Source organism: Orycteropus afer, unplaced genomic scaffold (assembly GCF_000298275.1).
Source record: "Orycteropus afer afer isolate SDZICR_OR568_19922 unplaced genomic scaffold, OryAfe1.0 scaffold00067, whole genome shotgun sequence".
In the NCBI taxonomy this organism is placed as follows: Eukaryota; Metazoa; Chordata; class Mammalia; order Tubulidentata; family Orycteropodidae; genus Orycteropus; species Orycteropus afer.
Genome location: NW_006921654.1, coordinates 3,496,038 through 3,523,202, shown reverse-complemented (window position 1 = coordinate 3,523,202; position 27,165 = coordinate 3,496,038). Strand labels below are relative to the sequence as shown.

At 46.6% G+C, this 27,165-nt stretch overlaps 1 protein-coding gene across 1 annotated transcript; it reads right to left on the bottom strand.

Moving 5' to 3' along the window:
* On the bottom strand, positions 1-24,842 carry PHAF1 (phagosome assembly factor 1). The gene is made up of 16 exons (XM_007940235.2): positions 24,779-24,842; positions 20,128-20,210; positions 16,381-16,464; positions 12,876-12,919; positions 11,263-11,342; positions 10,986-11,080; positions 10,079-10,176; positions 9,875-9,987; positions 4,925-5,058; positions 4,261-4,344; positions 2,716-2,798; positions 2,285-2,328; positions 1,674-1,717; positions 1,500-1,558; positions 818-890; positions 1-87 (listed from the first exon to the last, which is right to left on the bottom strand). Exons 1-16 carry the CDS (start codon positions 24,840-24,842, stop codon positions 1-3), a joined length of 1,269 nt encoding a protein of 422 aa, XP_007938426.1.
* Positions 24,843-27,165: the final 2,323 nt, after the last annotated feature.

The following is a 27,165-nucleotide window of genomic DNA, read 5'->3' as shown; positions in this document are numbered from 1 at the left end:
CTAGGAGAGCTCTGCGGTTCTCAGGTGGGCACCAGGCCTGGGGGGGCCGTAGAGGGTCACCGAGGCAATATGGTTGTTCTGCATGACCTGGTGTCAGAAAAGGACAGTGCGTCAAGGGTGAAGGAGAGGAGGGCAAATCCACAAAAACCACTAGTGGGGTCAGCACTGGGACTGGGACTCCAGAGAATAGACTTGAGGCCTGTATATGGGGCTGGGGATGTGCTTACAACATAGCTGCACACAGGGCTGAGCATCTCAGCTGTCAATAAGCCCCAACTTAGGCCAGGGGCTGCCTCTGCCCCCAGATGGCTTTGCCTGTTCCTCATGGGATACATACCCTTCAGCACACCCATTTGTCCAGCCCTTCTGGAACAGCTTAGAGCCTGCTAAAGAAGGTATGACATCCAGAAGGGAAAACAGGGGCAGGCTATTCTCATTCCAAGTCGGTGAGGCCTCCACAGCCACCAATTCACAGTACATTCATTCACTTGGCGCTCTAGAGCTCCAGTACCCCAGCTGAGCCCTACCTGCCCCATGGTTCCCTTCCCTGCTTTACTCATGTTTTCAGATAGAAACATTCTTGTTACCTCTCATCTAGGAATACAGACCACTGCTTCAGCCTTGATGACCCTGAATTTCCCAAATTCCATTTCTGAACCCTCAATGATAAGCAGGCAAGCCAGGTTCTTGGACAGAGTTGCTGTGCTGGATTAACCTGCCCAGCATGGCAGTCAGGCCCACCTCAATCTTTCTCAGCTACCTGCCTGTTCCTGCTATGACCACTGGGCAAGCCTATCTCTGGGGTCCCAGGGCTTACCTCAAAGATCATCCGCTGAAGACCAAAGCAGAATGTGGAGCCAAATGGGTTGGTGTTGTTTGGGGAAGATGACCTGAGGCCAGAGAAGCCAGAATGAGAGGTGAGGTGAGGCCAGGCATCTAGTCCCTTCTGGGATGGAAGCTCCTGGCCAGCAGTGTCTCGTGGCTATGAGTGTATGTGGACTTCCCATGCAGGCTTTCAAGTCCTAGGAAGTGGCCTCACTTGGCTCTGAATCCTACAAAGCATGACCTGGCACAGAATGTCAGCACAGAAGGGGTGCTGAGAAGCCAGGAAAGGCCTTTTCAGTAAGAGGGCGCTTCAGACAGCATGGTCATCAGACATGGGGCTGTGGACCAACACGTAGGAGCCTTAATGTGGAAAAACGTCCAGGCCAGGCAGTCAAAACCACTTCCCTAAGTCACAGCTAGGGGTGAGAAGACCTCCAACCCTGGAGGTAGGATGGGGGGAGGGGAGCTATCCCCAGTGGAAAACCTCTGTGTCACAGGTAAACATGCAGAATAGTTGGCCCAGACCCGACGTGCAGGGGGATGGGGGAGAACCCAGCAAGTATGTCTGTGGCAGCACCAGAAGCTTTTGTCAGTTTCTAAGCACTATCCACTGCCAGGCTTCTGTGGGCATTCTGGGTTGGATGGAGTGTAGTTCACAGCAGCCTCCCACTCACCTGTGCAGGACTACAGGCTTCTCCACAGGGTGGCCCAGGAGCTCCTGGATGTTGTCCCACTGTAAGAACAGGGAGCAGCAGGTGTTGAGCAGGGACCTGAACAAGCCTGTGACCACTGGCAGGCCCATACCCACCTTATGTGCACAGTGGTCAGGTAAGAGAGTCGTAGCTCACCTTGCTGTAGGTCGTGCATGTTTCTGTCTGACCATCTGTGCTTTCTGAAAAAAGAATACCAGGGCAGTTGACCACTGGCCCAGCCTGGGTTCAGTCTCCCTGTGCTCAGGTAGATGGCGCAGCCCCACTAGTGGCCCCAGCCCTAGGCAGAATCTGGACCTGGCCAACCTCTGCACTGGGGTTGGAGTATAAAGGGAGTATAGACAGGCTGTCTGAAAGCCCCGGTGCAGAGGCAGAGGGTTAAGGAGGTCAGGAGGTACGAGCCATGCCAACTGGCAGAAGGAGCAGTCACAAGGCTGGTAGGGACCAAGGACAGGTTAGGGGCACCCAGATGAGCATCTGTGGATGAGAACTCTTCCTGCAATCCCACGGTGATACAAAAATATGTATTTTTTGAAATTAATTTTAGGAAAAGACTCTTAAGTCCTCCAGGAGACTAGAGACTGAGAACAAGGAGCCCAACGCAGAGGAGCTGAGGCTAGGGGCAAAGCAGGTGGGCCAAGGCTCCACAACCCAACTACTCCCACAGTCTGCTTGGATCCTTCTCCCTTCCTACAGGGGGATTCTGGCTCCAAAACCCCTCCTTTCTCCTGAGGGCATTCACTACTCACCTTTTTTTATGGCTAATGGGATCTTGAACTCACAGCGGTGGTAACTAGAGAAAGAAGGCAGATGGGGTAAAGGCTAGGTATCCCAGAAGCCTGGTGACCCCTGCACCCTAACTCCCCAGCCTGGAAAAACCACATCAGGTGAACCTACCTGCCCAAAGCCCTGGCTCTGGGCCCCTGACAGCAGTCACTGGGGAAGCCCAGATTAGGCACTAGGGCAAATAAAAATGGTCATGGCCCGGGGTCTGCAGACTTCATCACCTCGCCAGCTTTCTGGACATATTTCCCCATTAGTAAAATATAAGGTATTGGGCACTTTGCCAGGGTGACAAGCGCTCAGTAAAAGTCAGGTGTAGAGTAATTATTTAGTGAACACCAAAGTCACAGATCTCTTTCCTGGGGTCTTCACTTCTTGAGTTAGTATACTCACTCACATGTTAAAATTATAATGCCCAGGGTAATTGGTATGTAAGACAAACTTCTTCACTTTGTGCGTATTTGCATCAAAGAGGATATCCTAGGACAGAAAACAAGGGTGATCAAGTAGGGAATGTTACTGAGGCAGGACAATGTCCAACTTGGACTCCCACTCCACAATGGGGATGCCTGGGGACAATCCCTTCCTCCCAAAAAACAGACAAAGGGACAGCTGAGGTCAAAAGCCTTTAGCATGCATCTTCAGTGAGGGGACTCAGCGGTCCACAGGCACACCACCCTAAACCTGGGACCATTCCACCTGACAGGCACAGGGGGCTGCTGCTCCTACTGCTTAAACTAAAACAAGGTGGAACTTTCTCTCCAACAAGTACCTCCTACGAAAAAGCCAATTTAGCAGACTGTGGCTTAAAGGCTACTAAGAAGATTCAGGTGTCACCTGACTGTTGAGGGGCTGGCTCAAGACATCTGGCTATCCTGATGCTGTGACCCACCTGGTTTCCATTATACTCCTCCCTCCAGGAGGTGGGCAAACACTAGAACTAGAGTTCCAGCCTGACCCCTCACCAGGACTCAAATCTGGATTGGAAGTTACCTATTGAATATTCCTTCTGTCCCATGCCCTTCTCAGCTTTACATCCTGTCAGCTGTTCAGGGCTCCAACCCCAGGGCTACCTGCCTCTGACTCTACCACTGTACCAACAGCCACGCTGTCCTGCTAAAGCTGGTCCCCTTTTTCTATATTCTCTGCCACCTGCCATCCCTGGCCCTCAAACTCAGAGGTCCACCTTGCACAGCATCTCTCTCTCCCACCACCCCCTATACTTGAAAGTACACAATCCCACTGCGACTTGCCCACTCCTCCCGGAGAGCCCATCCGTTGGGCTCCTGTTGTTTTTCTCACACGGCAGACCTAGCCTCTGCCTCAGAGTACTTCCGCTGCTTTGTATCACCAAAGTGTTCTCTGTCTCAGAAGCCCTGTAGGCTCAAAGGTTGGAAGGCCCACAGCCGGGCCAGCCTGCCCTCCCTGTATCCTGCCGGTGCAGTATGTCCATGGCATTTCTCACACCTACATCCTGTCTACCAGCTGGACCCTCAGTGCTGGTGGTGGCTACCAGCTCCACCCAGCACCCTAAGTCAGAGCATACAGCTGCCTCTGCAGTGATCCCATTAAAAAAGATAAGCCCACTCTCCTTATCTCTCAGCCTTCCATTTTAATCTCCCTGTTTTGTGACTCTAGAAGAGGGTCCTATGCTCTGCAAAAGGACTGTTCCCAATACACCTTCATCTGCATGATTTCTAAAGCCTCCATCTGTGGAGATGTTTCTCTAAAGAAAGAAGTTGAGGCACCCCAGGGAGCCACCTTGGTGGCACCCAGTGTCTACATAAGACAGCACTGGGCAAAGCCAGCAGGGGCTAGGTTCCCTTATGCCAGGCACGGATGCAGTGCGTGTCTGCACACAGACGTACACAGGAGCACTATCCACCAACACATGCCCACGGCCCACAGAAACGGAATGCTTCTCCAGGACATCATGACTTACCACCCCGAGAGTAAAATAGTTAAAAAAGTAGTCATTGCACTTAGATGGAACTTGCTTATGAGGGGAAGGAGAATGAATTTTCATCTGTCAGGAAAAAACAACAATAAATTAAAATTCAACCTCTTAACACAACTCTCAGATTAACCAAAAGTCTACAAAGTATCTTCCCTGTATAACAGTAAGCTGTTGGGTAAACAAGAGTGTGAGGAGTCCCAGCTGCTGGTGCTGATCAACCTAGGAGACAGACCAGCTGTGGCTGACTACAGACTGGGCCCCGGTCTCCAAGGAAAGGCAGGCCCTCAGGGCAGGACAGAGGTAAGGGCAGTTCTCCATCAGCTTGAAGTAGAACATATTCTGAGAGGAAATAACAAATATTCTTATTTACTCAGTATTAAGTTAGTGTTGGGGAGCTCTGGTAGCATAGTGGCTAAGGCACTTGCCTGCTAACCAGACAGCTGGCGGTTCAAACCCACCAGCCACTCCTCGGAAGGAAGGTTGGGCAATCCTACTTCCGTAGTGATACTGCCTCGGAAACCCAAGGAGGGGTCGCTATGAGTCAGGTTTGACTCGACGGCACATAACAACAACAACAACAAGTTAGTGTTGATTAAGAAAAATAAACAAGAAGAGATTGCCTATTCAATCTGTTGCAACATTTCCCTACCTTGTCTTCTGACTTGTAAAAGACCTTGTGTGGAGAGCCAAGCACGCTAAGAACATCTTGGCAAGAATCACCGAAATACACCGAACGTTCAAATACTCGCATCTTGGCATCTGCCAAGAGGCTGGGCCCACAACCTGAAGAAGACAAGGGAGAGGCAGTCAGGTTCCTGACCGGAGCCTGAGACTCCACAGCCCAGGGACGGGGGGCTCTCGAGTGGCCACTGGCTGCATCACCCCGCTGGCTGAACTGGTGTGCAAGCAGACACACCCAGCCACAGGGCTCTGCACAGGTGGCACCCCTGCCCACGGGGGACTTATGGTTTGGTGAATATCACAATCAAAATGTCATACAACTGTGGTAAGCTAAGCAGCAGCATGAAATGCTATGGAAGTATATAATGGGGTGCTATTATCTTCTGCCACTTTTCAGGTTCTGACGAGATAGAAGGACTTACGTCAAGAGACACTTTATTGTTGTTGTTATATGAGGTCGAGTCGGACCCAACTCACAGCAACCCCTCCTTGGGTTTCCGAGGCCGTATCACTATGGAAGTAGACTGCCCAACCTTCCTTCTGAGGAGGGGCTAGTGGGTTTAAACTGCCAGCCTTCTAGTTAGCAGTCAAGTGTCTTAGGCAATACACCACCAGAGCTCCTTTTTGAGTGAAAGTGGGTTCAAACCCACCAGCTGCTCCTCGGAAGGAAGACTGGGCAATCTATTTCCGTAGATATACTGCCTTGGAAACCCAAGGAGGGGTCACTATGAGTAGAATTGACTCAACAGCAGTGAGTTTTGGGTTTTTAACTGAAAAGACAAAAACCAGGAAAAGTGGAGAAATAAAGACCCATCTGATTTGCCAAAAGTATCTTTTTTGGGAAGTTTTTTTTGGGGGGAAGGGGAAGATTCTTTAACTTTAAACCCTTTCTCTCATACATTCCAGAAATGCTTTCAGTTAATTTCTCTTTTTCTCACACACACAGATGTGGAAGTAGCTATGAAACAGACAGACATACCAATGGTAAAATATACCCATTCTGTGGATGAAAAGACAAAATATTTTGCCCCCCCCCCCAAAAAACAAACAAGAATCAGAGAAGGAGTGGAATTCTTGGCACCAAAATAATCACTAAATTCACCTTACTTTGCATATGGTTTTACAGCTATCAAAGCTCTTTCATGTACAATAATCCATTTGCTACATAGAGATTCTTCTTTTTTTTTTTTTAATTGTATTTGGGTAAAAATTTACAAAGCAAATTAACTTTCCATACAACAGTTCACATATACTGTCTCATAACATTGACTACAATTTACCCCAATGCAACAGCTCCCCTCCCACTTCCTCCTGATAGTTCCCTCTTCCCTGAGTCCATCCCTCCATGCACTCCTGCCCCCTGAGCTGTCTCCCTGTGCATAAACAGCCCTTCTTTCTCCCATGATTGATCTCTCTAAGGAGTGTATCTACCTCAGGTAAATGTTCAACTCATATGCCTGTCTTTTGTTTGGCTGGAAACCACAGGTATGGGTTCAATTCCAGACCTGAAGGGCAGCTAGGGGCCATAGTCTCAGTGGTCCCACCAGGCTCTATCAGACCAGCAAACCTGGTCCCCCATTTTTCCCCCTCCCAAATGATTTTCAGTTTTGTTCCACATTGTTCTCCCTCTCTATCCAGGATCTCCTACATAGATCCCTCTCTGAGTGGTTGACAGTGGTAGCCAGGCACCATCTAGTTCCTCTGGTTTCACAGTTGTACACACAGAGATTCTAAAACAAACAAAAAAATACAAAACCCACTACCATCAGATAAATTCTGACTCAGAATGACCTTACAGGACAGAGTAGAACTGCCCATAGGGTTTCTGAGGCTGTAAATCTGTATGGGGGAAGACTGCCACAGCTTTCTCCTGCACAATGGCTGGTGGGTTTGAACTACTGACCTTTTGGTAGCAGCCAAGCACTTTGTCACTGTAATACCTGAATTCCTTTGAAACTTGCAGAGACTCCCAGGGATCCGAAATCTGAAAGAACTAGATTTTTAAAACAACTCCAACCAATGCAAGAGGCTTGGTCTCCAGTCTTAGCACATACACACTGAGTGGCAAATCAATGCTGTGTTTAAATTAACTGGGTCCTGGGAAAAGCATGGTCCACATTTCTGTCCATAAATCTTAAAGCCTAGGCAAGGCTGGGTGACCTACAAACCTGACCACAAGTCTTGGCAAGCTGGGCTGTAGGTCAAGAGTTTCCAGTGGCTCATTACATTTCTCTAAATACTGGATACTTGAGAATGTCCAGATGGGGCCGCAGGGAAGGGACCCTTCACATGTAAGTCCTTTCTCTTACTCTGCTTGAAGCCTCCTCAGGTTAAAATTACCTTAGCTTTAGGAGAATATTTTTTGGTTCCTGATTCCCTGGGTCTCCCTTTATTTATTGTAGGAACTGAGATAGCTGAACTGACTTACTGTGTTAACGTCATTTTAGTCACATTCTGTAAAAGGTGTGAGAAATGGGTTGGTTGAGACAAACTACTCATCTGCTTACCTAAAGGAAGCTCTCAATGAGGAAAGGACTGGACAGTAACTTTGAGGTCCTGACTTAACAGAAAAAATGTTTTCCCCACTGACTGTGTGAGTAATGAAGGAGCTCTGGTGGCGTAGTGCCTAAGGCATTTGACCGCTAACCAGAAGGTTGGGGGTTCAAACTCACCAGCCATTCCACGGAAGGAAGACTGGGCAGTCTACTTCCATAAAGATTTACCACCTCAGAAACCCAAATGGGGTCGCTATGAGTCAGAATCAGCTTGATGTCAGTGAGTTTGGTTTTGGCTGGTGTGAGCAGTGAGAGGCAAGACTGCTACGAGTGTGCTGCCCAAAGTGCAGCCAGAACTGGCTGAGACCCTCACTTTCAAGACTCCCCCTGCTGTCACCTGTGATGACTAACTGCCCTGATCCTTGATTACCCTGGACACAAAGGTGCCCATCTCAAGCAGCAATCCCCTTCTGAGACGACAGCCATGAAATCACTGGACACCACTGACACATCTCAATTTTCTCATAATCATCACTCAAGCACAACATGCTTTTAAGCAGCTGGTCCTCTGCCTTGCTTAGAGGTCGTGACCTGTCACTTTGTTCAGGGTAGTGAGCTCCAGTTTATATACAGAAACTGATGCAAAACCCCAATCTATGAACAAACATTTGCCTGACTATGAACTTCATGGGGGTACGGCCCCTCTGTCTTTACACAGGCAAACTCCCCACTGGAGACCCCTGTCCTATTAAGCATGACCTGAAGCCCCAGAGAACTGAGATTTTCCAGGCAGGAGAAAGCCACAGAATGAGGTGTGGATCTGGGGAGAATGGCTACTGCACGCAGAAACTCTCTCTTGTTCATGGTCTCCGCAGGGCATGGCCAAACCACAATTCAGTAAGTCCCCCTGCCCACCTAACTCCAAGAACTCAGCAGTAAGGGTGGAAAAGGGGACAGCAGACAACACTGCAGCCCACATGGCACATCTGCCAGAATTAACCTGGGAACCACTACAAAGCTGTATAAGTAGACAGCACACAGAAGGTTTACATGCATGCTGAGGGAAGCAGTGTTAACTGTCATATATTTATATCTGCTAATGATAAGACTATGTCTTGTCCCTTTCAAGTATTGATTTGGGTGAAGGGAAAGGCAATACACCAAAAGCAAGTGACCAGCACAATGACATTAAGGAAAAGGAAGACACAAGCAGGTGCATAAGAGGTACAGATGACAAAGGTAAACTCTTTCACATATACAATACTGTGTTGTCAGTGATAATAAACATTAATCTACAGGTAAATAGACAGGTAGACAGGCTGACTGATCAGGTATATCTAGGCAAAAGGGAATATACCCGTGACTATATATAAGGTCGGCAGACAATGTTTCTACATACGTACTTGTATGTGCTGTAAGAATGTCCATATAACTAGAAATGACAGGGGCAAAGTTGTAATTTCTTAGGTATAGTAAACCACCCTGATGGAGCAAGTGGTTGGACTTGTGGACTCCGGACCATGGTAGCGGGGGACATCAAGCTCAATTGGCAATAACATAAATAGCATACTGCACAAAAACACTGTTCTACATCCTACTTTGGTGAATAGCGACTGGAGTCTTAAAAGCTTGCAAGCCATCTAGATGCAACAATAGGTCTCTCCTCGTCCAGAGCAAAGAAGAATGAAGAAAACCAAAGACACATGGAAACAATTAGTCCAGTGGACTAGTGGACCATGTAAACCTCAGCCTGTATGACCATGAGACCAGAATAACCAGAGGGTGCCCAGCTTCCACTGCCATCCACTTGGAAAGGGATCAGTACAGGAGATCCTGGATAAAGTAGAAGAACAATGTGGAAAACTAAAAGCATAAAAAAGACCATAAAAGCTTATCAGACCAGGTGTGCTGGTCTGATAGAGCCTGGTGAGACCCCCGAGACTATGCCCCCCAGATACTTTTCAGGTCTGGAATAGAACTCACTCCCCTGGCTTCTAGCCAAACAAGAGACAAACATATAGGGTGAGCATTTAGATCAGAAGGGCAGTATTTGCACAGGGAGCTAGCTCAGGGGCAGGAATGCATAGGAAAGAAGGACACAGGGAAGATGTAACTATAGGGAGGAAGTGGGAAGAGAGCTGTTACATTGTGGAGAATTGCACTTAATGTCATGAAACAAAATATGTGTCAAGTGCTATATGGAAAATGAATTTGCTCTATAAACCTTCACCTAAATCACAATAAAAATTGGAGAAAAAAAAAAAAGGGACATCTTGATCCTTTACAAAATTAAAAAGAAAGCTTTAATTATAAATATCTGCCCCATTTGCCTCCTACAAATTTTATCCCTAAACATGTGGGATTTTAGAATTTCTCAATATGAATGTAATGGGAAACTCACTACCTCAAAGTCAGTCACCGACCTGCAGCAAGTAGGCGAAGTCGTAAACCCGAGGGTCCAGTGCCATCCCGAAGAACATCTACACTCTCAGCATACACATTGCCCAGGAAACAGCTCAGGGGCATCACAGGAGCCCTGAGGGAAGGCACAGAATGAATGGAGGCTTTGTCTCCCTACCCAAGAAGCCCACAGTCTCAGCAAGAAGCCCATCGCCTCCCCCACTTACTTGGTATCCTGTAGGCTGTTTCCACTATAGATGTACATCCGTTTCACAGTTGCTCCATGGGGAATCTGGAGAGAGGCTAGGCCGTGGGCAAAATTGGGCTGCAAACACAGAGCATAAGTTGTAGTAAGGGCACACTGCAGGTCGTGTGGCTCAGGCACTACAGCTCCCTGGTACTGATGGTCTTCAAGAACTGGCCAGGTCAAACCTGGCACCAGGTCAAGAAACACACACCCACCCTGCAAATTCACCTTTAATTCCACTTAGTTCTTCTTCCTTCATCAGGAAAGATGCAGGAATGCCTCCTTTAATAAGATATATTATGAAAAGCTATCATTTCCATAACCCTAAGGATACTGTTACCTAAGGATGAATGAAATACTGCCAACAGCCACCAAAGCAAACCAAAGTCACTGCTACTGAGTCGATTCCGACTCAAAGCGACCTTGTTGGGCTTCTGAGGTGGTAAATCTTGACGGAAGTAGATCGCCCCATCTTCCTTCTGTGGAGCAGCTGGTAGGTTTGAACCACCAACCTTCCAGTTAGCAGTCGAATGCCTTAGGCACTACACCACCAGAGCTCCTGCCAACAGCCACAGATAACTGAAAATCCACAGGATAAAACCTCGCTAACTCTAGGCCACTGAGAAAGCTACATGGTGATCAGAAGCTTAAAGCAAGGCAAGACTGGGCTAATCTCTGAGAAGTGAGCCTGTCCCCTCTTCTTGGAAATGCCAGCCTGGGCTTTGCTCTTCCTCTGCCACCCCCATCCTCCCCAATGCCTCCTGAAGAACTCAAAGACAAGGAAACCAAAGAAAGGGTGCCTATCCAGCCTGCACCCAAAGCACTGTCTGCTGACCCATACCATCTGGCCACGGGTAAACAAATACCAGGGGAAGGGAAGGACTAACCTCGTACTTGGGGGCTTCGGTCCATGAGTCTAACTGAAAAGAGAAAGACAGTCCTCTGAAGTTGAGGTGGAAGAGCTGCTCGGCGGAGTTGTACACTGTGGGGGTGGAGGGAGAAAAGACATGGGCCGACTGGCATCTGAAGCTGCTAACTCAAACCAGCCTGACTGGAAGTGATAACGGGCAACACCTTCCCTGAGTTGCAGGGAAACAAAGGGATTTGTTTTAGGCTGAAAACAAAGGGATAGGCCAGGATAGGCATCAGATGGATTTGGCTTACCTCCTGGATGGGTTGCACCAAAAGACTGGTCAATCTGCTCAATGGTGGGAGCAATGGCCTGTGAGTTAAAATGCACTCCACTGAAAAACAAAGGCACTTTTTAATACTCAGCTTCATGTGAGAGGTTTACAGATCTTGGGAGATAGTGGCTGAAAGATTTATTTTTAAAACATGGTGGGTGAATCTATAATGATCTCAAAAGTTTAATTAAAGAACTTTTAAATAAGAGAGAATTAATGATGTCAGAACAAGGTCAATTCCTGTGAGGCTGATCTACACAGCTGATCCTCTAGGCCTCCCAAGACATGTGTGGACAACAGGCATAGTCCAGAAAGGGGATCTGGTCTCAGCCCAGTGGCATTCTCAAGCTCAGTGTGGCATTCAGACTCGGTCAAAGAATGGCCAGAGCAAGACACGGTTGGTGTGTTCTTACAGATGCGTATTAGTAGTTTGGCTTGAAAAGGAACTTTCTTAGAAAAGCAATGCACAAATCTTAAGAGGAAGGGTGTATCCAAGCATGACAACCTGTCTCCTTAACAGGAGAAGAGCTGGCACTCACAGATTGGTTGCAGGAGGGATGGATCCCAAGCAAAGGACAAAAAAATAAGGGGTGGACTAAGAGTAAGGAAGTGTTTATTCTCTCATACGTTTCACACTACGAACACACACACAAGGAATTTATGATTTTAAGGGGGAAGCTTAAAGGTTAAAAATGTTTTTTAATTAGTAATGTAATTTACAGCATGCCTTTTTTCTCCAGGCCCAGTGCTATGTGCTTTACCAGCATTATTTTACGTAACCCTCCTAATAACCCAGCAGCCACACTACTGGCCTCATTTCTCTTATGAGAAAACAACCTCAAAGACAGTAAGTGACATGTCCTCAGTCACAGAGGTAATAAGTGATGGAGCTGTAACTCAAACCAAAGGCAACCTGCCTCTAGAGCCCACATTCCCACCCACCACTGACTTGAGGGTACAGAAGAGAAGCCAGCCCTTGAGGCACAAAGTTCCCAGAAAGTCTAAAAGCCATCTAAACTCTGCAGGGGCCAGTGCTATGACACATTTACACATCCACTCCCCCATCACCAGATGCTACCTAGGCCTGCCCTGGGAGTTGGGCCCAACTCATACCCTCAAAAAGGGAAGGACCAGCCTGTTAAGGAGGCTCTACTGAAAGGAGCATTCCAGATGTTAGCACAGCATCCTGCCATAATCAGTGCACAAGTACGTGTGGACCAAAATGATGGTTTCTTTGCCATTCTATTTAGAAAAACTTTGGAGTCAGATTCATCTCTCTTGTTCATGAAAAGAGGTGCCATCAAGATTGCTGCACAAGAGAAGGCAGGCAACAGTCATATCACCTCTGAGCTCAGGTCCTGCTTTGTTGTGAAGATTAAATAAGATGATACACGTGTGAAGCATTTAATACACAGCCCATTACTAATGAGGTTTATTTCTCTTCCCCAGGCTTGGAGGCTGTCTCAGGAAATCATGGCACTGGGTGGTAATCCTGGGCTGCCACAGATGGGAATTCATTACTGATTTACTGGGCAAAGAAGATAAAGTGCCTCTGTACCAACGGTGACATATGGCAATGGGGAGAAAACTTACCAATATTTTAACTTTACTTTAGTCAAGTCATATACTTCAATCACCTAAAAAACAAAAAACAAATGTTTCAGAGTTATTAATGCTCTGAAGTTGTTAAGATAATAACCAACCAACCATATGAGATCAAAAAGGCAGCGTTTGCCCAGGGGTAAAGCTCAGAGGGCAGGAAGGGACAGGAAAGAAGAATGAAGGGAAATGGTAAACACAGGGAGGAAGCGGGAAGAGCAATGTTTTTCTGTGGGGATTGCAATCAATGTCACAAAACAAAATGGATACGAATTGTTCAATGGAAAACCAGTTTGTTCTATAAACTTTTACCCAAATAACAAATGAAAAAAAAAAAAAAACCACTTAAAAATATAGCTTCCAAATACTGTGGTTTACAAAGCAAAAAGATGGGGGGAGAGTAATATCCTGATAATAAACAGGCACAATTACATTACATATTATAGGATAATTACAATAATATTCAATCATGTCCCTAATGAAGAACCTCTGGTTGAACTTGGAGACCCTCTAGGTCAGTCTGCTGTTTAATGGGCTTAGCCTTGCCAAGAACTCAGGGCAGAGACAAAGGAAAAGGCATCAAATCTTCAGCCATCAGTGGCGTCAAATCATGACCACTATGAGTCCTCCATGCTAGCTGCTCCTTGGCAGCTAGCAGCAAGATTGGCTGGAGCCTGGGCACCATCTACCGGCATCCAGCTGGGAGGCTCAGCCCTCATTAAGGAGGAACAAGCAGAGCCGGCTCAGTGTCTCTTTGCCCTGCTAGCCCTACCAATCTGGCCTTATCCTGGAAGGGGCTGTGGGGCACCTGGGCGCAGGAGCATTGGCACTGCCATAGAAACTAGGTCATCTTAGTTCACTCTTGGCCAGAGACCCTGCCCAAGACCACACACTGAACCTCAAGTTTTACACCTCTTGATCATTATGCAGCTGGAAAGGATCACACTCCAAGAAAGGGTAAGGGAAGAGCTGTGACTCTGAAGACAGCCAGAGCCCCTTTCAGAAAGCCTGGGCATGGCAGGGTGCCCACTAGGCCATCAGACCAGGTGTCTATGGCCAGTAATGCCAGGGAGGGGCAGGTATTCTGCTGCCTTGACTGCTACGCCTGTGGCTGGTTGACAGTTCCAAGGGCCTCCTGCCCCCACCCTGTGGGGATGGCCCTCCTGGATGTTCCTCCTGTGTCACCATCATCTGCTTACTGACAGCTCAGCCTAACACTCAGGCGTCTCAACCCTGCCTGCTTCATGGGATAACAGGAGACTACCGCTAATCACAGGGCCTAGGACAGCTGACTACCTTGGAGTCCTTCGTGTCACCAGAATCAACAAGCAGATTCTGGTCCATGGAGCTTCCTGACTCTCAGAAACAAGCAGCTGGGGAGGTCTAGAGCCCTTGACTTTCCACCCCGAAGGTCTTGATTCCTCCAGAAGGAAGGCCACGTGACAGCAGCCAAGATATGGAAGGAGAAGACAGGTGGCTGTACAGGCTGTGGCATGGTCAAATCTCATCCCACTGGGCTTTCTCTCAGGCTCTGGAGGCTGGGGCAGGGGAACGCAGACAGCATCAGGAAGAGGTGGATTCTGAAGTCCTTGAATGCAAGGGCAGGTAAAGGCGTGAGGCTGGAGCTGGTGCGAACCAAGGACCTGAGAGGGAGCACCTCCTCAGTCGCCAAAGGTTCAGACATGCACCCAGTCGCTCCTTCTTCAGAGGGAGCCCAAAGGAGGCAGACGAGCATGGTCTGGTTCTAGTTTACCTCCTTTCCCACTCTAATGTACTTTCCATTCTTCACATTTTTTATACAGTGTGTTTGCACTATTTTCTTCAGTGTTTCTCACTTATTCACTTCCTACACCCATCAACAGAATCCAAGCCATTCCCACTTTCAGTGGTCAGTCAACACGTGGTATATGGTCAAGAGCTTGACGTTAGGCAGATCACTCATCCTTTCTGTCCTTTTGTTGTCTCACTGGTAAATACAGGTAAGTACCTGCTCACTTAGATTGTTAGGATTGAATGAGGAAACGTATGTAAAGCATGCAGTCAAGTGCCCAGCATGTACTAAATGTTCACTAAACAGCTGCGACTGACCTCATTATACTACAATTCTATGGCTGCCTAGCCACCCTCTTTGGTTGCCCATTTGGGTTAGGTTACTTACAGCTTCTCGTTACACAAAGCTCTGCTATAAACATTTGTCAGTATTTCTTTCCTCTCAATTTTTTTTTTTAATGTTTCCTAAAGTGAATTTACCGAATTAAAGGCAAATGACAATTTGTAAAGGCATTTCTATGCTACCAGATTAATTTTCCCCAAATTTGTGATTAAACCACATTGAATACCATCCTCCACCATTCCCCAGCATGAAACTTCTAGCCAGTACTAGAAGATCTCAGATAGGATCACTGAGTCCACAACAAGAGGCAAGGGAGTTGTGGGGCTAAGGATGTTTATACTGGACTCTGTTTTCTGAAAAATCATCTCTTAAATGAGGAGTTCTCATTCCATGTACAGATTCTCTTTCCACGTTGTCTTCTCTCCTCAGCAGCTACCTTTTCATAGGATGGTAAGTGGATAGTATCCAAGTCTTTTGGAAAGGCCACTCCATGACCTAAGCAGATGACAGCTCTGACATACCACTGCCCAGAGCCGACAGACAACCTTGTGACTCTAAGACATGAGTGTGGTGTCATGTGACTAACTTGTGAGGCTCAGACATTCATAAATAGGATGTATTGAAAACATCCTGGACTGAAATAGGTGTTAGCAAACTGTAGTTGAATGCCAATTAAAATAAGCTGTTTGTTTATATTTCCTCACAGGTTAAAGACTAAACTCACCAATGGTGGTATTAACCCCCAGGAAGGGGAATTCTTATTTTCTATCTTCCAGGGCTGACAGAAAAATGAAGTCAAGTGAAATACATAAACCTGGCTTAAGTCATTTGGTCCTATGCCATAGTCAGATCTCATTTTTAGTATCTGGTTAAACAAAGACTCAGGGGGAGCTATACTTACCCATCTTGTTTTCCTATTCAACACAAAAGCCCTCACCCCACAGCATGTTCTCAAAATGCTCAAGACTCTTCCCTCCACTTCTGGAACTTGGACCAAAGTCCTTCCCAGCCCCTTCTCAGCCATGCTACCTACTGCCTTCCCACTTACTAACCTCCCTGACGTGAGGGGAATAGGCACAGTTATTGTCCCCTGCATCCAGGGGATGTTGTTATGTGCCGTCAAGTCGGACCCGACTCATAGTGACCCCTCCTTGGGTTTCTGAGGCAGTATCACTGAGGAAGTAGATTGCCCCATCTTCCTTCCAAGGAGTGGCTGGTGGGTTTGAACCGCCAGCCTTCTGGTTAGCAGTCAAGTGCCTTAGGCACTATGCTACCAGAGCTCCTCCCTGCATCTTAGGGGGTCTCTAAACCAAAGAGGTCCACGCTTATGCTAATTGGTTCCAGAAAGACTGGCTCAACCTGACATGAAACGTTAATTGTCATTACCTTAAGTCTCTGATTAAAAGCATCAAACAGTAGTTTGATCCCATCCTGCGTCAGGTTAAGGATGAGGTCATGGCTTAGAGGAGACTGCAAAACAAAAATAAAACATATTCTAAACAATGAATTTACTCACTAGTACCTACTGAAAGCTTTACAATATAAATGCAATGCACAAGCAATATCTAAGTGCCTTCCTCTTCCAACTAACAAGGTTTGGAAGCCAGAAGAAATCCAGTGCATTGAACACACTATGTCCTCTACTTCCAGCCTGCAGTTGCTGCTTTAAAAGCCTCTTCCTTCCAGGTTTTGAGTAATAATGCCTGGAAGGAAGGGCCAAAATTATATGAGTATGTAAGTCATTTTCGTTTGAGGCTCCATAGCTAGGTTTACTGGTGTCAAACTTCAGAGCAGTTGGTGAGGAATGCAGATCATGTGAAAAGGCCTGACCCAAGCTCCAAATCCAGCAGATACTGCTTGTTTCATGTCAGCTGAACCTCCATTCATTCACACTCAAGCTGCTGGTGCCATGCAGAGAGAACCCATTTTACTCTTGACTGTTTCAGGCCGAATTTCAAGCTGATTATATATGAAATGCTACTCTTTGTCCCCACCTCACCCCCACCCTATATCATATGTGCTTCTTTCTGAAAGCCTAAGTCTAAGATCTAAGGACTCATATTTCTACACTGGCCCCTTCTAAGTCCTAAGAGGGAGGGAGATCCAGCACAGAGCAGTGGACAGAACTGGCCTTGAGCCCCAGTGTACTGGTGACCTCAGGTGACTCTCAAAACTTCTCTGAGCTCTGGTTTCTTCAAAAGAATACCATCATCCCTTCCCCACAGGGTTGCAGGGAGGTAAGTCAGAGACAATAGGTCAGAAAGCACCCAGCACAGGACCCAGCAGAAAGCACTCCTTCCTCTCGTCTCTGCTCCCACTGTCTGCTTCTGGCCCAATGCATTAATTCAAGGATTCAATGTATAAAGACTCTTCACAGCCCTGAACCAAGCTGCCCAGCAGAAAAAGGAAAACATAACCAACTAAAACCCTATCTTTCTTGAAACTGGCATACAGCTGCTCAAAGGGTTTAGAGAAGTTCTTCACAGAGCTTCTCAAAGGAGACAGGCTGAATGACAGAAACAGAGAAAAGGGCTAGAAGGCCAAGAAGCCAACTAAGTTGCTAATGTTGGTGTGGGCCTCATTGCAGAAATTCTCTTCAGAGCTTTCTGAGAACAGCTCAGACTGTCTGCTCTCTTCTCACCCCCTTAATCTTCACAAGGCAGCAGGTCCAGGTGTACCATCATGACTGGCAAAACTTAGAAGAATGCTGTACTGCTTCAGTAGGTTTGCATCAATGTCTAAAACCATTAGGTCTCAAGCAAGATCATGGACCCTGACCTTAGGTCACCTATTCTCAACCCAAAACACAAAGTTCCAAGTCTGAGAGGGCCATCCATGGAGGTGAGCGGGATGAGCTTCTTTTACGATCCTTGCTTGGAGGAGGAATGCTGGGAGGATTTAGATTTTCCTCCACTCTCCCAAGATCTGATCATTTTTGCCCTGGCAACTTTACAATTTAGGACATAACTAAGCAAATTTCAAAAGCAAGCAAATTGTCCTCATAAACAAAGTTTCAGTAGTCCTTTTTATCTCTAGACCCAAAATATACGTTGCATGTGGTATTTAAGCAGCCCTGCCAGTATCCCAACACTATGCTGCCTTCCATATGAAACAGTGCAATAAACAGAGCCATCTGCTGCCTGTCATTTTCAAGAAAAATGGGACCTATTTGATATCACATTTAATTCCCAAGTGTGACTGATTTGCTTAGAGACAAGAAGATATTTCTGAAACTTTTAATGGGGGCAAACTGTTCTCTACATCTGATGGGAAGCAAAGAGGCAAATGGGAAAGGAAATAAAGAGGGTGGGAGAAAACAATAGAGCTCACATTTAAGAAGCATCACATCAGAGTTCTAAGATCATCTCCTCTTGATCCTCATTAAAAGATTATTCTATTATAAAAAAGTACACCTTATATATTAACTCAGCAGCCACTGGTTTGGCTTTATACCCATTTAACAGAAGGAGATCCAGGCTGGTTATTCACCTGTCACAAGTCACAAGACTAAGAAAGGAAGAACCAAGGTTTGGACTCAAAAACCCATGTTTTTCAACTAGTTCCAGTTGTTTAAACGATATTAAGAAAAATTAGCTTAATGCTAACACTACTGTTTGCACTCAAATGTCAGAATAACAGGCAACAAGGATAATCTCTAGGTATAGGGAACAGGCCTAATTTGGCCCTGTTCTAAGCAAAACTGGCAAGTCTCACTGAAATCTCACCCATCTGAAATCCATAATATTCTTCATGTCAAAAAATAAGCTGTTATGCTTTTCTTTCAGTTGTGCATGGGGTCACCATGAGTCAGGGGGCTGACTCAACAGCAGCTAACAACAATAACAACACTTCCCTTTCTATTGTGATTTTGACTCTGGACCTGGGCTGCCTAGCTTTGTCAAGTTTCTTTCATATGCAAGTTCTGACCTGGAGCAAGAGTCCCATTTTCAGAAAGATTAAAAAAAAAAAAAAAAAGATTTCATTTGCTTTAGGACTTGAAACTAATTGGAAAAAATGGAACTGAAATCATCAAATCAGTAGTCAAGTGTCTCTCAGAAAAGCTATCGAGGACACCCTGTAGCCTGTGCAGGCACAAAACCACTGTGACATACAGGGCACCAAAGGATGCTCCACACAGCAACACATAATCTGTGTGGCAGGATTCTCGCATTCAGTGGAGGAGATATTGCTCTGTCAGAAAGATAAAAGAAACTGATTCCTAAAAGTCAATAAAATAGCCTATAACTTGTAAAACCACAGTTGAAAAAAAATTCTGATGTTCAGAAAGTCCTTCCCTGATGTCAGTCTACAGAAAACGTCCTCTTTGTAAGTACACACAACACTTTAACATAATCTAGGGGTTAGGTCCTGGCAACATCTACTAGAAACCACCATAAAATCACAGAAAAAAAAGAGTAAAATAAAATATGTCAGTTAATTGGGAACAAATAGCCTGCCAATTCCAAGTACTGTATCATTCTCACTAAAGAAGTGAGCTTCCTTTCAAGTGTGGGATGCTCTACTAGCTAGAGATAGGCATCACAACAATCCTGAACAACAACTAGAGCAATCAACAAAGCAGACATGACAATTTTAAACACTAACGTAAAAGAAAAGCACCCTAGAAGGCCAGAAACAGCCCAAAGGTAACCTCCCAATAAAAAGTTGCTGTCTAAGGGCCAGCAGCTAAGTCAAACACAGAAAAAAACAGGCTGTTATTACTGCTCTTCTAAACATGATAAAAAAAGGCAACTACTGCCATGGAGTCGGATCCGACTCATAGCGACCCCTCTTTGGGTTTCCGAGGCTGTAACACTACAGAAGTAGATTGATTGCCCAACCTTCCTTCCGAGGAGTGGCTGGTGGGTTTGAACCACCAGCCTTCTGGTTAGCAGTCAAATGCCTTAGGCACTACGTCACTAGAGCTCCCTCTAAACATGACAGGACTACATTATTAAGACCAAAAGTTCCAGAATCAAAAATGTGCTTGGTAACTGACTAGCGCTGGAGATTCTCCTATCTGATCACAGTGACCCATCAATTCCTGCCAGTCAGCCTCTCCCAGGGCATCACCTCTGGAAGTGAATCACTGATTAGGAATGCTATTTCAGTAACAAATCAGCCACCACTCACCTGTTCACTGTAGAGAACCTGAACATTTTTGATGATGCGACAGTGCTTCTGAAGAATGGCTACCGCCTGAGCCAAAGGCATTCCTGAAATAAAGCAAGGATGTGTGTGGTTATTTGAGCCATCTATTTACTGACATCTACCACTGTGCTAGGCAATGGACCCTGCCATAAAGTCCAAGGTAGGCTACAGATACATAAGTAAATAAAGTTTTAATAAGCAGTAAGAGCTAGAATAAAGTTAAACAGCAACCACACTAAGAGGATAGCTGGACTGTCTAAGGGAATGGAGCAAATACTGTATACAGATGAACATACAAAGCTGTCCCAGCTCTACGTTAACCTACCCCTAAAAAGCATATGCAGGGTAAGGTCAGTCTTCTAAATTGTATAAATCTCCTGTCTTACCAATCAGATCTCATCACTTGCCTACTTATAACCCTCCAGTGGCACTCTAATACAGGAGGATAAAACCCAAACATGAGTAAGGCTCCGTATACCCTGGACCTTGTCCATCCTACTCACCTTTCTTTCCAATGTCCACTAAGCCCCTCCCCCTTTGTTTCTAGCACATGTTAAGCTCTCTCCTACCTCCGGCCTTTGCACTTGCTCTGTCTCTGTTAGAGTATTTTTCCCATTGCTAGCTCCTTCTCATCCTTCAAGCCTCGACTCATACCTCATTTCTCAGACTGCCCTGTCTAACGAATGCTCCCACCTCTTTTATTTATCTGTTAGAGTATCCTCTATAAACTCATTGAGAGCAGGGATCCTGACTGTCTTGTTCACTGCTATACCTCCAGCACCAATCATCATGCCTGGCACAACACAGGTCATATGCATCTGTTCAACACTGAATGAGTGAAACAAAGCAATTAAGTAGATCATGTAGGTCCTTTACGTTGGATTACGGTGACCAATCTACCCCTCTGAGAACTCCCATTCTGTCTCCATCTACACCATTCTCTCTTAATTTAATTTTCCTACATCTCTATGATGGGCCGGGTTTCTTCTGCTTATCCCTTATTCACTCCTTTAACCAACCACCTAGTTTCCAACTCACATCTGAATCTGTTTTCTGTCTGTATCTACAGGTGAAAAAAGGTTGATAGATCATTTCCAACATCTACCCAGTCACCCAAGGCATACACTTCTTGATTCTTCCTCCTTCCCCATCCTTCTAAATCCAATCTCCAATTATTCTTTCTAAATCTCTGCTCACAACCTAAACCAAAACCAAACTGCCATCGAGTCAATTCCAACTCATAGGGGTCCTACAGGACAGAGCAGAACTGCCCATTGAGTTTCCAAGGCTGTAACTCTTTATGGAAGTAGACTGTCTCATCTTTGTCCTGTGAGACTAGTGGGTTCAAATATCTGACCTTTTGGATTAGCAATCCGACACTTTAACCACAGCAGGCTTTACTAATAGATATTCTCTTTTTCCACTGAACCCAGAGACTCCTTGACAGTGTCCTAGACAGCTACTACCAAACAGAACCAGGACTTTGGAAAACCTATTTTCATCTTCTGCCTGTACATCATGTTGTAGTTGTGATATGAAATTGCTTGGAGCTCACCGTGCCCACCATCTAGCTTTCCCACTCTTCTTCCCTTTTTTTCACTTGATTGGAAGATCTATGTCTATAGACAGTGCAGATAAGAAACCCTACTTCTGGGAGGACTCTATTGGTGCTCAGTGGCTCCAGAAATAGTACTGGCTCCTATGGGCTGACAGGAAGCTTACTCTAAACTCCCAGATCGGGTCAAGTCCTCTCTTTCCTTCCACAGCACGCTATACAACCTCTACTTGATTATGACAAAATGAACTACTTCTGTAATCCCTCCATCCTATTAGATTCTTTAGTGCGCAAGACCAATTCTTACTCAAATTTTAATATTTGTAAACAGAGTCCAAAGAGGCACATGCTGCCCTGAGTCTCTGTGGAATAAGATAATCTTAGAGAAGGTTATTCTCCAGGGTCTACCTTCTTTGGGTATTTTTAAGACTAATTTGAAAAACAAATGTAGAGACAAGCTTCCATAGGTTGTTATGTACCAAAACATTCTGTGTTGGTGAAAACATTATTTCAAATTTGCACTGCATTTACCTCACCTCTGGCCAAACCGTAAGTGGCATTCTCAGAGATTCTATTTGGCCTAGGCTTTCCTGTCGGAAGGAAGGTTGGGCAATCTACTTCCGTAGTGATACTGCCTTGGAAACCCAAGGAGGGGTCGCTATGAGTCGGGGCTGACTTGATGGCACATAACAACAACAACAACAACAGGCTTTCTTGTCCCTGTGTTGTTGGCATCTCCCTAATTTCCCAACATTACACAAAGGCCAGGAAGGCAGCCAAGAAGCCAGATATGTAGCTCCCCATTGTGATGCCAGGCAGTAGTGGCAAGACCCAAATACATCTGCATTTGCACAGATCATGAAAAAGAAATCTGGGGAAGCTGAGTCTACCTTCAGAAGGGGAGAGCAGTGGGAGGCAGGAGATCTCTGTTCATCTATTTGTATGTCATCTCTGCCTCTCTGAGCCTGTTCCTTACCTGGCAAACAGAGATAATAGTATTTGCCTTGTTGGGCTGTGGTGAATCGCGGTGGGCACTGTCTGGTTCTCAAGCTGAAGATGTAATTCTAAAACACAGATCCACGTCCCAGACCTGTCCCTACTGATAGCAATTTGGATGGGTTGGCCAGTAGGGAGAGGTTGAGAGGGAAAATGATGGTTAAATGAACATCAGCAACCAGGTAGACACTATTCAAAAATACAGATTTCAAGACTCACAAGGGAATCATCAAGACTCAGGTGTCTCTGTGAACTTTCCCCAAAAGTTCAATTCTGGATCCCATTTACAGAAATGCTCTTACTGTTTTTGGTTGCTGCTGCTGCTGTTGTTGTTGTTATGTGCACTGAGTCAGATGTGACTCAAAGTGACCCCTCCCTTCGAGGCATTATCACTAAGGAAGTAGATTGCTCAACCTTCCTTTCAGGAGTGGATGGTGGGTTTAATCAGCCTTCTGGTTAGCAGTCAAGTGCCTTAGGCACTTTGGTTGCTAGAACTCTCCAAACCCTTGATTCCTGGAAACTGACAGTCAAGAGTGGGAGTTAAAGCCTCCAAACAACAGTTGACACAAGAGACTGTGCTCTCCAACCCACTTTTCTCCAAATCTTGGTCTTGACTGTATCCTAGTTACTATTTTTGGCCAAAGAACTCTGACTTTAGCACCTAGTCACAACATCAAGCACAGTTTGAAGATATGGTTGTGGTTCTCGCCTAGCCCTGTGAGGTCCAGGCAGTGGCAGAAGCTGTCAAGGAAATGAAGGGGATGGGAGGGGAGGAAAGAAGTTAACTAGAAGTCAATCAACATCAACATGATTAATGGGCCTGGAGATAAAGATACCACCAAACTCCCATCCAAGCTCTAGGTGCTTCACAAGAGGCTGGCACATCTCACACTAGCTAAAATTTTGGGAAAAACTCTGTAGAAGTGGTTTCAATTATAAAGAAGATGGCTAAGACTTCCTGAATAAAATCACCTCTACAATCCACAAGAGACATGTAGTTTGATTTGTGGAGTCCCTGGACACCAGTAAGGCCCTACTAGAAATCTGCACTGTCTCCATAAACACAGCTCTTCTAGATTCAAGTACAGCCCAATAGCGCAGCTGTCAAGCAGCCCACAATAAACAAATAACGAGCAGCAACATCTGCTTCCCACCCCTTTTCCCTAGTGCTAGAACATCAAAGTAAACACACACTGGGATTACTGAATGATGACATCCTTGTACTCTAGATAGTGACGTTGGGGATGCGGAGGGGTGAAGGAAGAAGGGTTAAAAAAAACCCCACCAAACTGCATTTTCTACAAACTGTCTTCCCTCGAACTCCTATTTCATTCAACTTTTAACTCTCACAGCTTAAGCCTGGGTTGAGGATTACACCATATCACACATTGAACATTATTTCAAAAAAAGCGGAAAGAAGCTAGAAGGTCCTTTAACGCACACAAATTCCTCCACTCCCTTGTCAGATCCCCACCGGCTGATTACAGGCTCGGCGCCTAGGTTTCCCCATTCAGAAAAGAGACAACCTAAGCCCAGAAAAGCAGGAGACAGACCGCAGTGGAGAAGGGTGTCTGCCAGTTGTAAGCTTTCATGTAGTCTATGTTGTTGTTGTTGTTATGTGCCATCCAGTTGGCCCCGACTCATAGCGACCCCTCCTTGGGTTTCTGAGGCAGTATCACTACGGAAGTAGATTGCCCCACCTTCCTTCCGAGGAGTGGCTGGTGGGTTTGAACCGCCAGGCTTCTGGTTAGCAGTCTATAGGTAGGAATAAAAATGACAATAGTCCCGACCCTGGAGGGTTACTTGAGATAACTACGCTGTAGAGAATTGACCTAATACTGTGTATGAGGTGTGTCAGCACTGTTATTATTCTTACTACTGTCCCACTGGCCTGGGAGCAGCTCTGCTGAGGCCCGAGGCGAAGGCATCAGGGCGCACTGGGCCGGACAGAACGGGAAAATTGCGCCTGGAGCCCAAACTGCAGAGCGGACAGAAACTGTAAGGTGCAGGGGAGTACTAGGCAGAAACCAGAGGGAGGTAAGAACCCGGGACCAGGGTCCTATGTAAAGACCCCACGCTCACCTAGCGTGAATTCCCATTGTTCGTTCCCCAGAGAGCGCTCCGGCACCACCTCCAAATCCAGCATTGGCTCGGTTCGCCGGGCCCGCGGCCTCCCTGCGGCAACGCAGACGGAACCGGAGCTGAGAAAACAAAAGCAGCGGCTGACCCGCCACCCCTACCGGCTCTGTTCTCCTTCTCTCCGGGAGGCGGCGGCACCAACCCAACACCACACTTCACCTTACCGGCAGCAGCCGCGGCAATAGGGGTAGTGGCGGCGGCGGCGGCGGCGGAGGCGGCAGGAGCGACTGCAGCAAAAGTGACGTACCGGGCCGTAAAGTGTGGTGGGGGGGCGGGACTTCTAGTGTCTGGGGAGGACGCCTAAGGCGGAGTCGCGCACGCGCAAAGTCGGGATCAGGAGGCAGTGATTGTCACTGCAAAGGTTGAAGGAGGCAGAGTTGTAACATTGCGAGAGGCGGGCCTCTGGGAGAGAGGAGCCCCACACTTCATGTGTCTCACATTTGTACACCACACCGCACACGTTCCACACGTCTCCCAAGGATGTATTGCCAACACAACACCCATCTGCCGTCTACACGAGCGTCCCACCTGCACTCACTGGGCTCAGAAGGTGAGTCTCGAGGGCTCGCTGCTCGAGGCCCAGCAGGGAGGAATTAGCCGGAGTCTCGCTTGGAATCGGTACTGACCCCGGGACTGCTGTTGCCTCTGACTGTCTCCCCACCAGACGGTCTTGGAGCGAGGATCGAGCTTAATGTTAGTGATGAATATGCCCTAGAACACGAGTGAGTGGAGTATGTGTGTGAATAGGGGGAGCGGCCCTGGCCAAACCTCCTAACTGACTCCATCCAAATGTATGCATCCCCTTGGGCCAGGATCCGAAGGCCTTCCGTAGCAGCCAGAACAGCTTTGCCATCTAACGGGCCGAACTCCTGGAGCTTTTTGCGTGTTTTCCCATCTGTAAGCGGGAGAGGGGTAGTCTCTAGCCCTTACAGCCAGAGCTTTTGGCCCTGAACCCTGGGGCGCCCTGAAAATAAAAGGCAGCCGAAAATTTGCCTGGTGCCAAGCCTTCATGGAAATGGTTTCTTTGGATTCTCATAACAATACCTGAGAAGTGAGATTATACCCCACTTCACAGACCCAAGGGGGGAAGGAAAAAAAAAAAAAAAAAAAAAAGACCTCACTGCCATCGACTGGATTCTGACTCATAGCGACCCCCTTTAGGTTTTCCAGGCTGTAAATCTTTACGGAAGTAGATTGCCCAGTCCACCTCCCGTGGAGTGGCTGGTGGGTTTGAACCGCCAGCCTTCTGGTTAGCAGTCAAATGCCTTAGGCACTATGCCACCAGAGCTCCCTTTTCACAGGTCCAGAGAGGTTAAAAACTTTGTTCAAAGTAGGTTGATCCTAGGCACAGAACCCAAGTTCTTTCCATCACATTGTCCCTTATCCCCCACGGCCTTGACTAGAGGAAGATTTTTATCAGGGGAGGGAGCAACATGCTAAGTTTCAAACAGGCTTGGCAGAATATATCATTTAATCACTGCTACCGGTATTAAAGGAGCTCTGGTAGCATAGTGACTAAGGCACTTGACTGCTAACCAGAAGGCTGATGGTTCAAACCCACCAGCCACTCCTCGGAAGGAAGGTTGGGCAATCCTACTTCCGTGGTGATACTGCCTCGGAAACCCAAGGAGGGGTCGCTATGAGTCAGGGCTGACTCGACGGCACATAACAACAACAACAACAACTGGTATTAAAAGAAACATCGAGAAAGTTAACCCTCATTGCAGCATTATACGCCAACACAACAGTACCAGGTCTCTGAGAAGAAGTCCATCAGCAGGGAAGTCACTAACTGAACTCTGGTATGTATAATAGAATGCATTTTGAAAATGCCCTACATACTGTGGAAGGAGCTCCAAGGTGTATTAAGAGAAAAATGCCAGGTTCAGATTGTGTATAGTATGACCCACTGCCTGTAAAAAAAAAACTCCCAAAAGAAAACATTTCTGGAAAGATCCGCAAAAATTGTCAAAAGACCAAAAGGGTTGTCTTTGCTTATTTGTGCTGTCCTCAAACCTTTGGTTTTAAGTGTGATCCACAGAGGTTTTTGTCAGCAGTGGGAGTGACAGCTTTGAGATGGTGGTCGTGGGAAGAGTAGAGGAAGGGTGGTGCCCAACATGGGAGGAGGCCAGAGTCCAGGAGGAACAGCGGGTACCTCAGGGGAGTAAATCAGCAACCTGCCATTTCCCCAGACTGAGAGCAGAAAAGCTGGTGGGCCTGGTGTGTGCAGGGAGGGCAGGTAGTTATCAAAGCAGTCCGAGGAAGACATGCTGGGCAGCCTCTGGTCCGAGCATAGTGGTTAACAGCATGGACTGGGAATCTAAACTTCA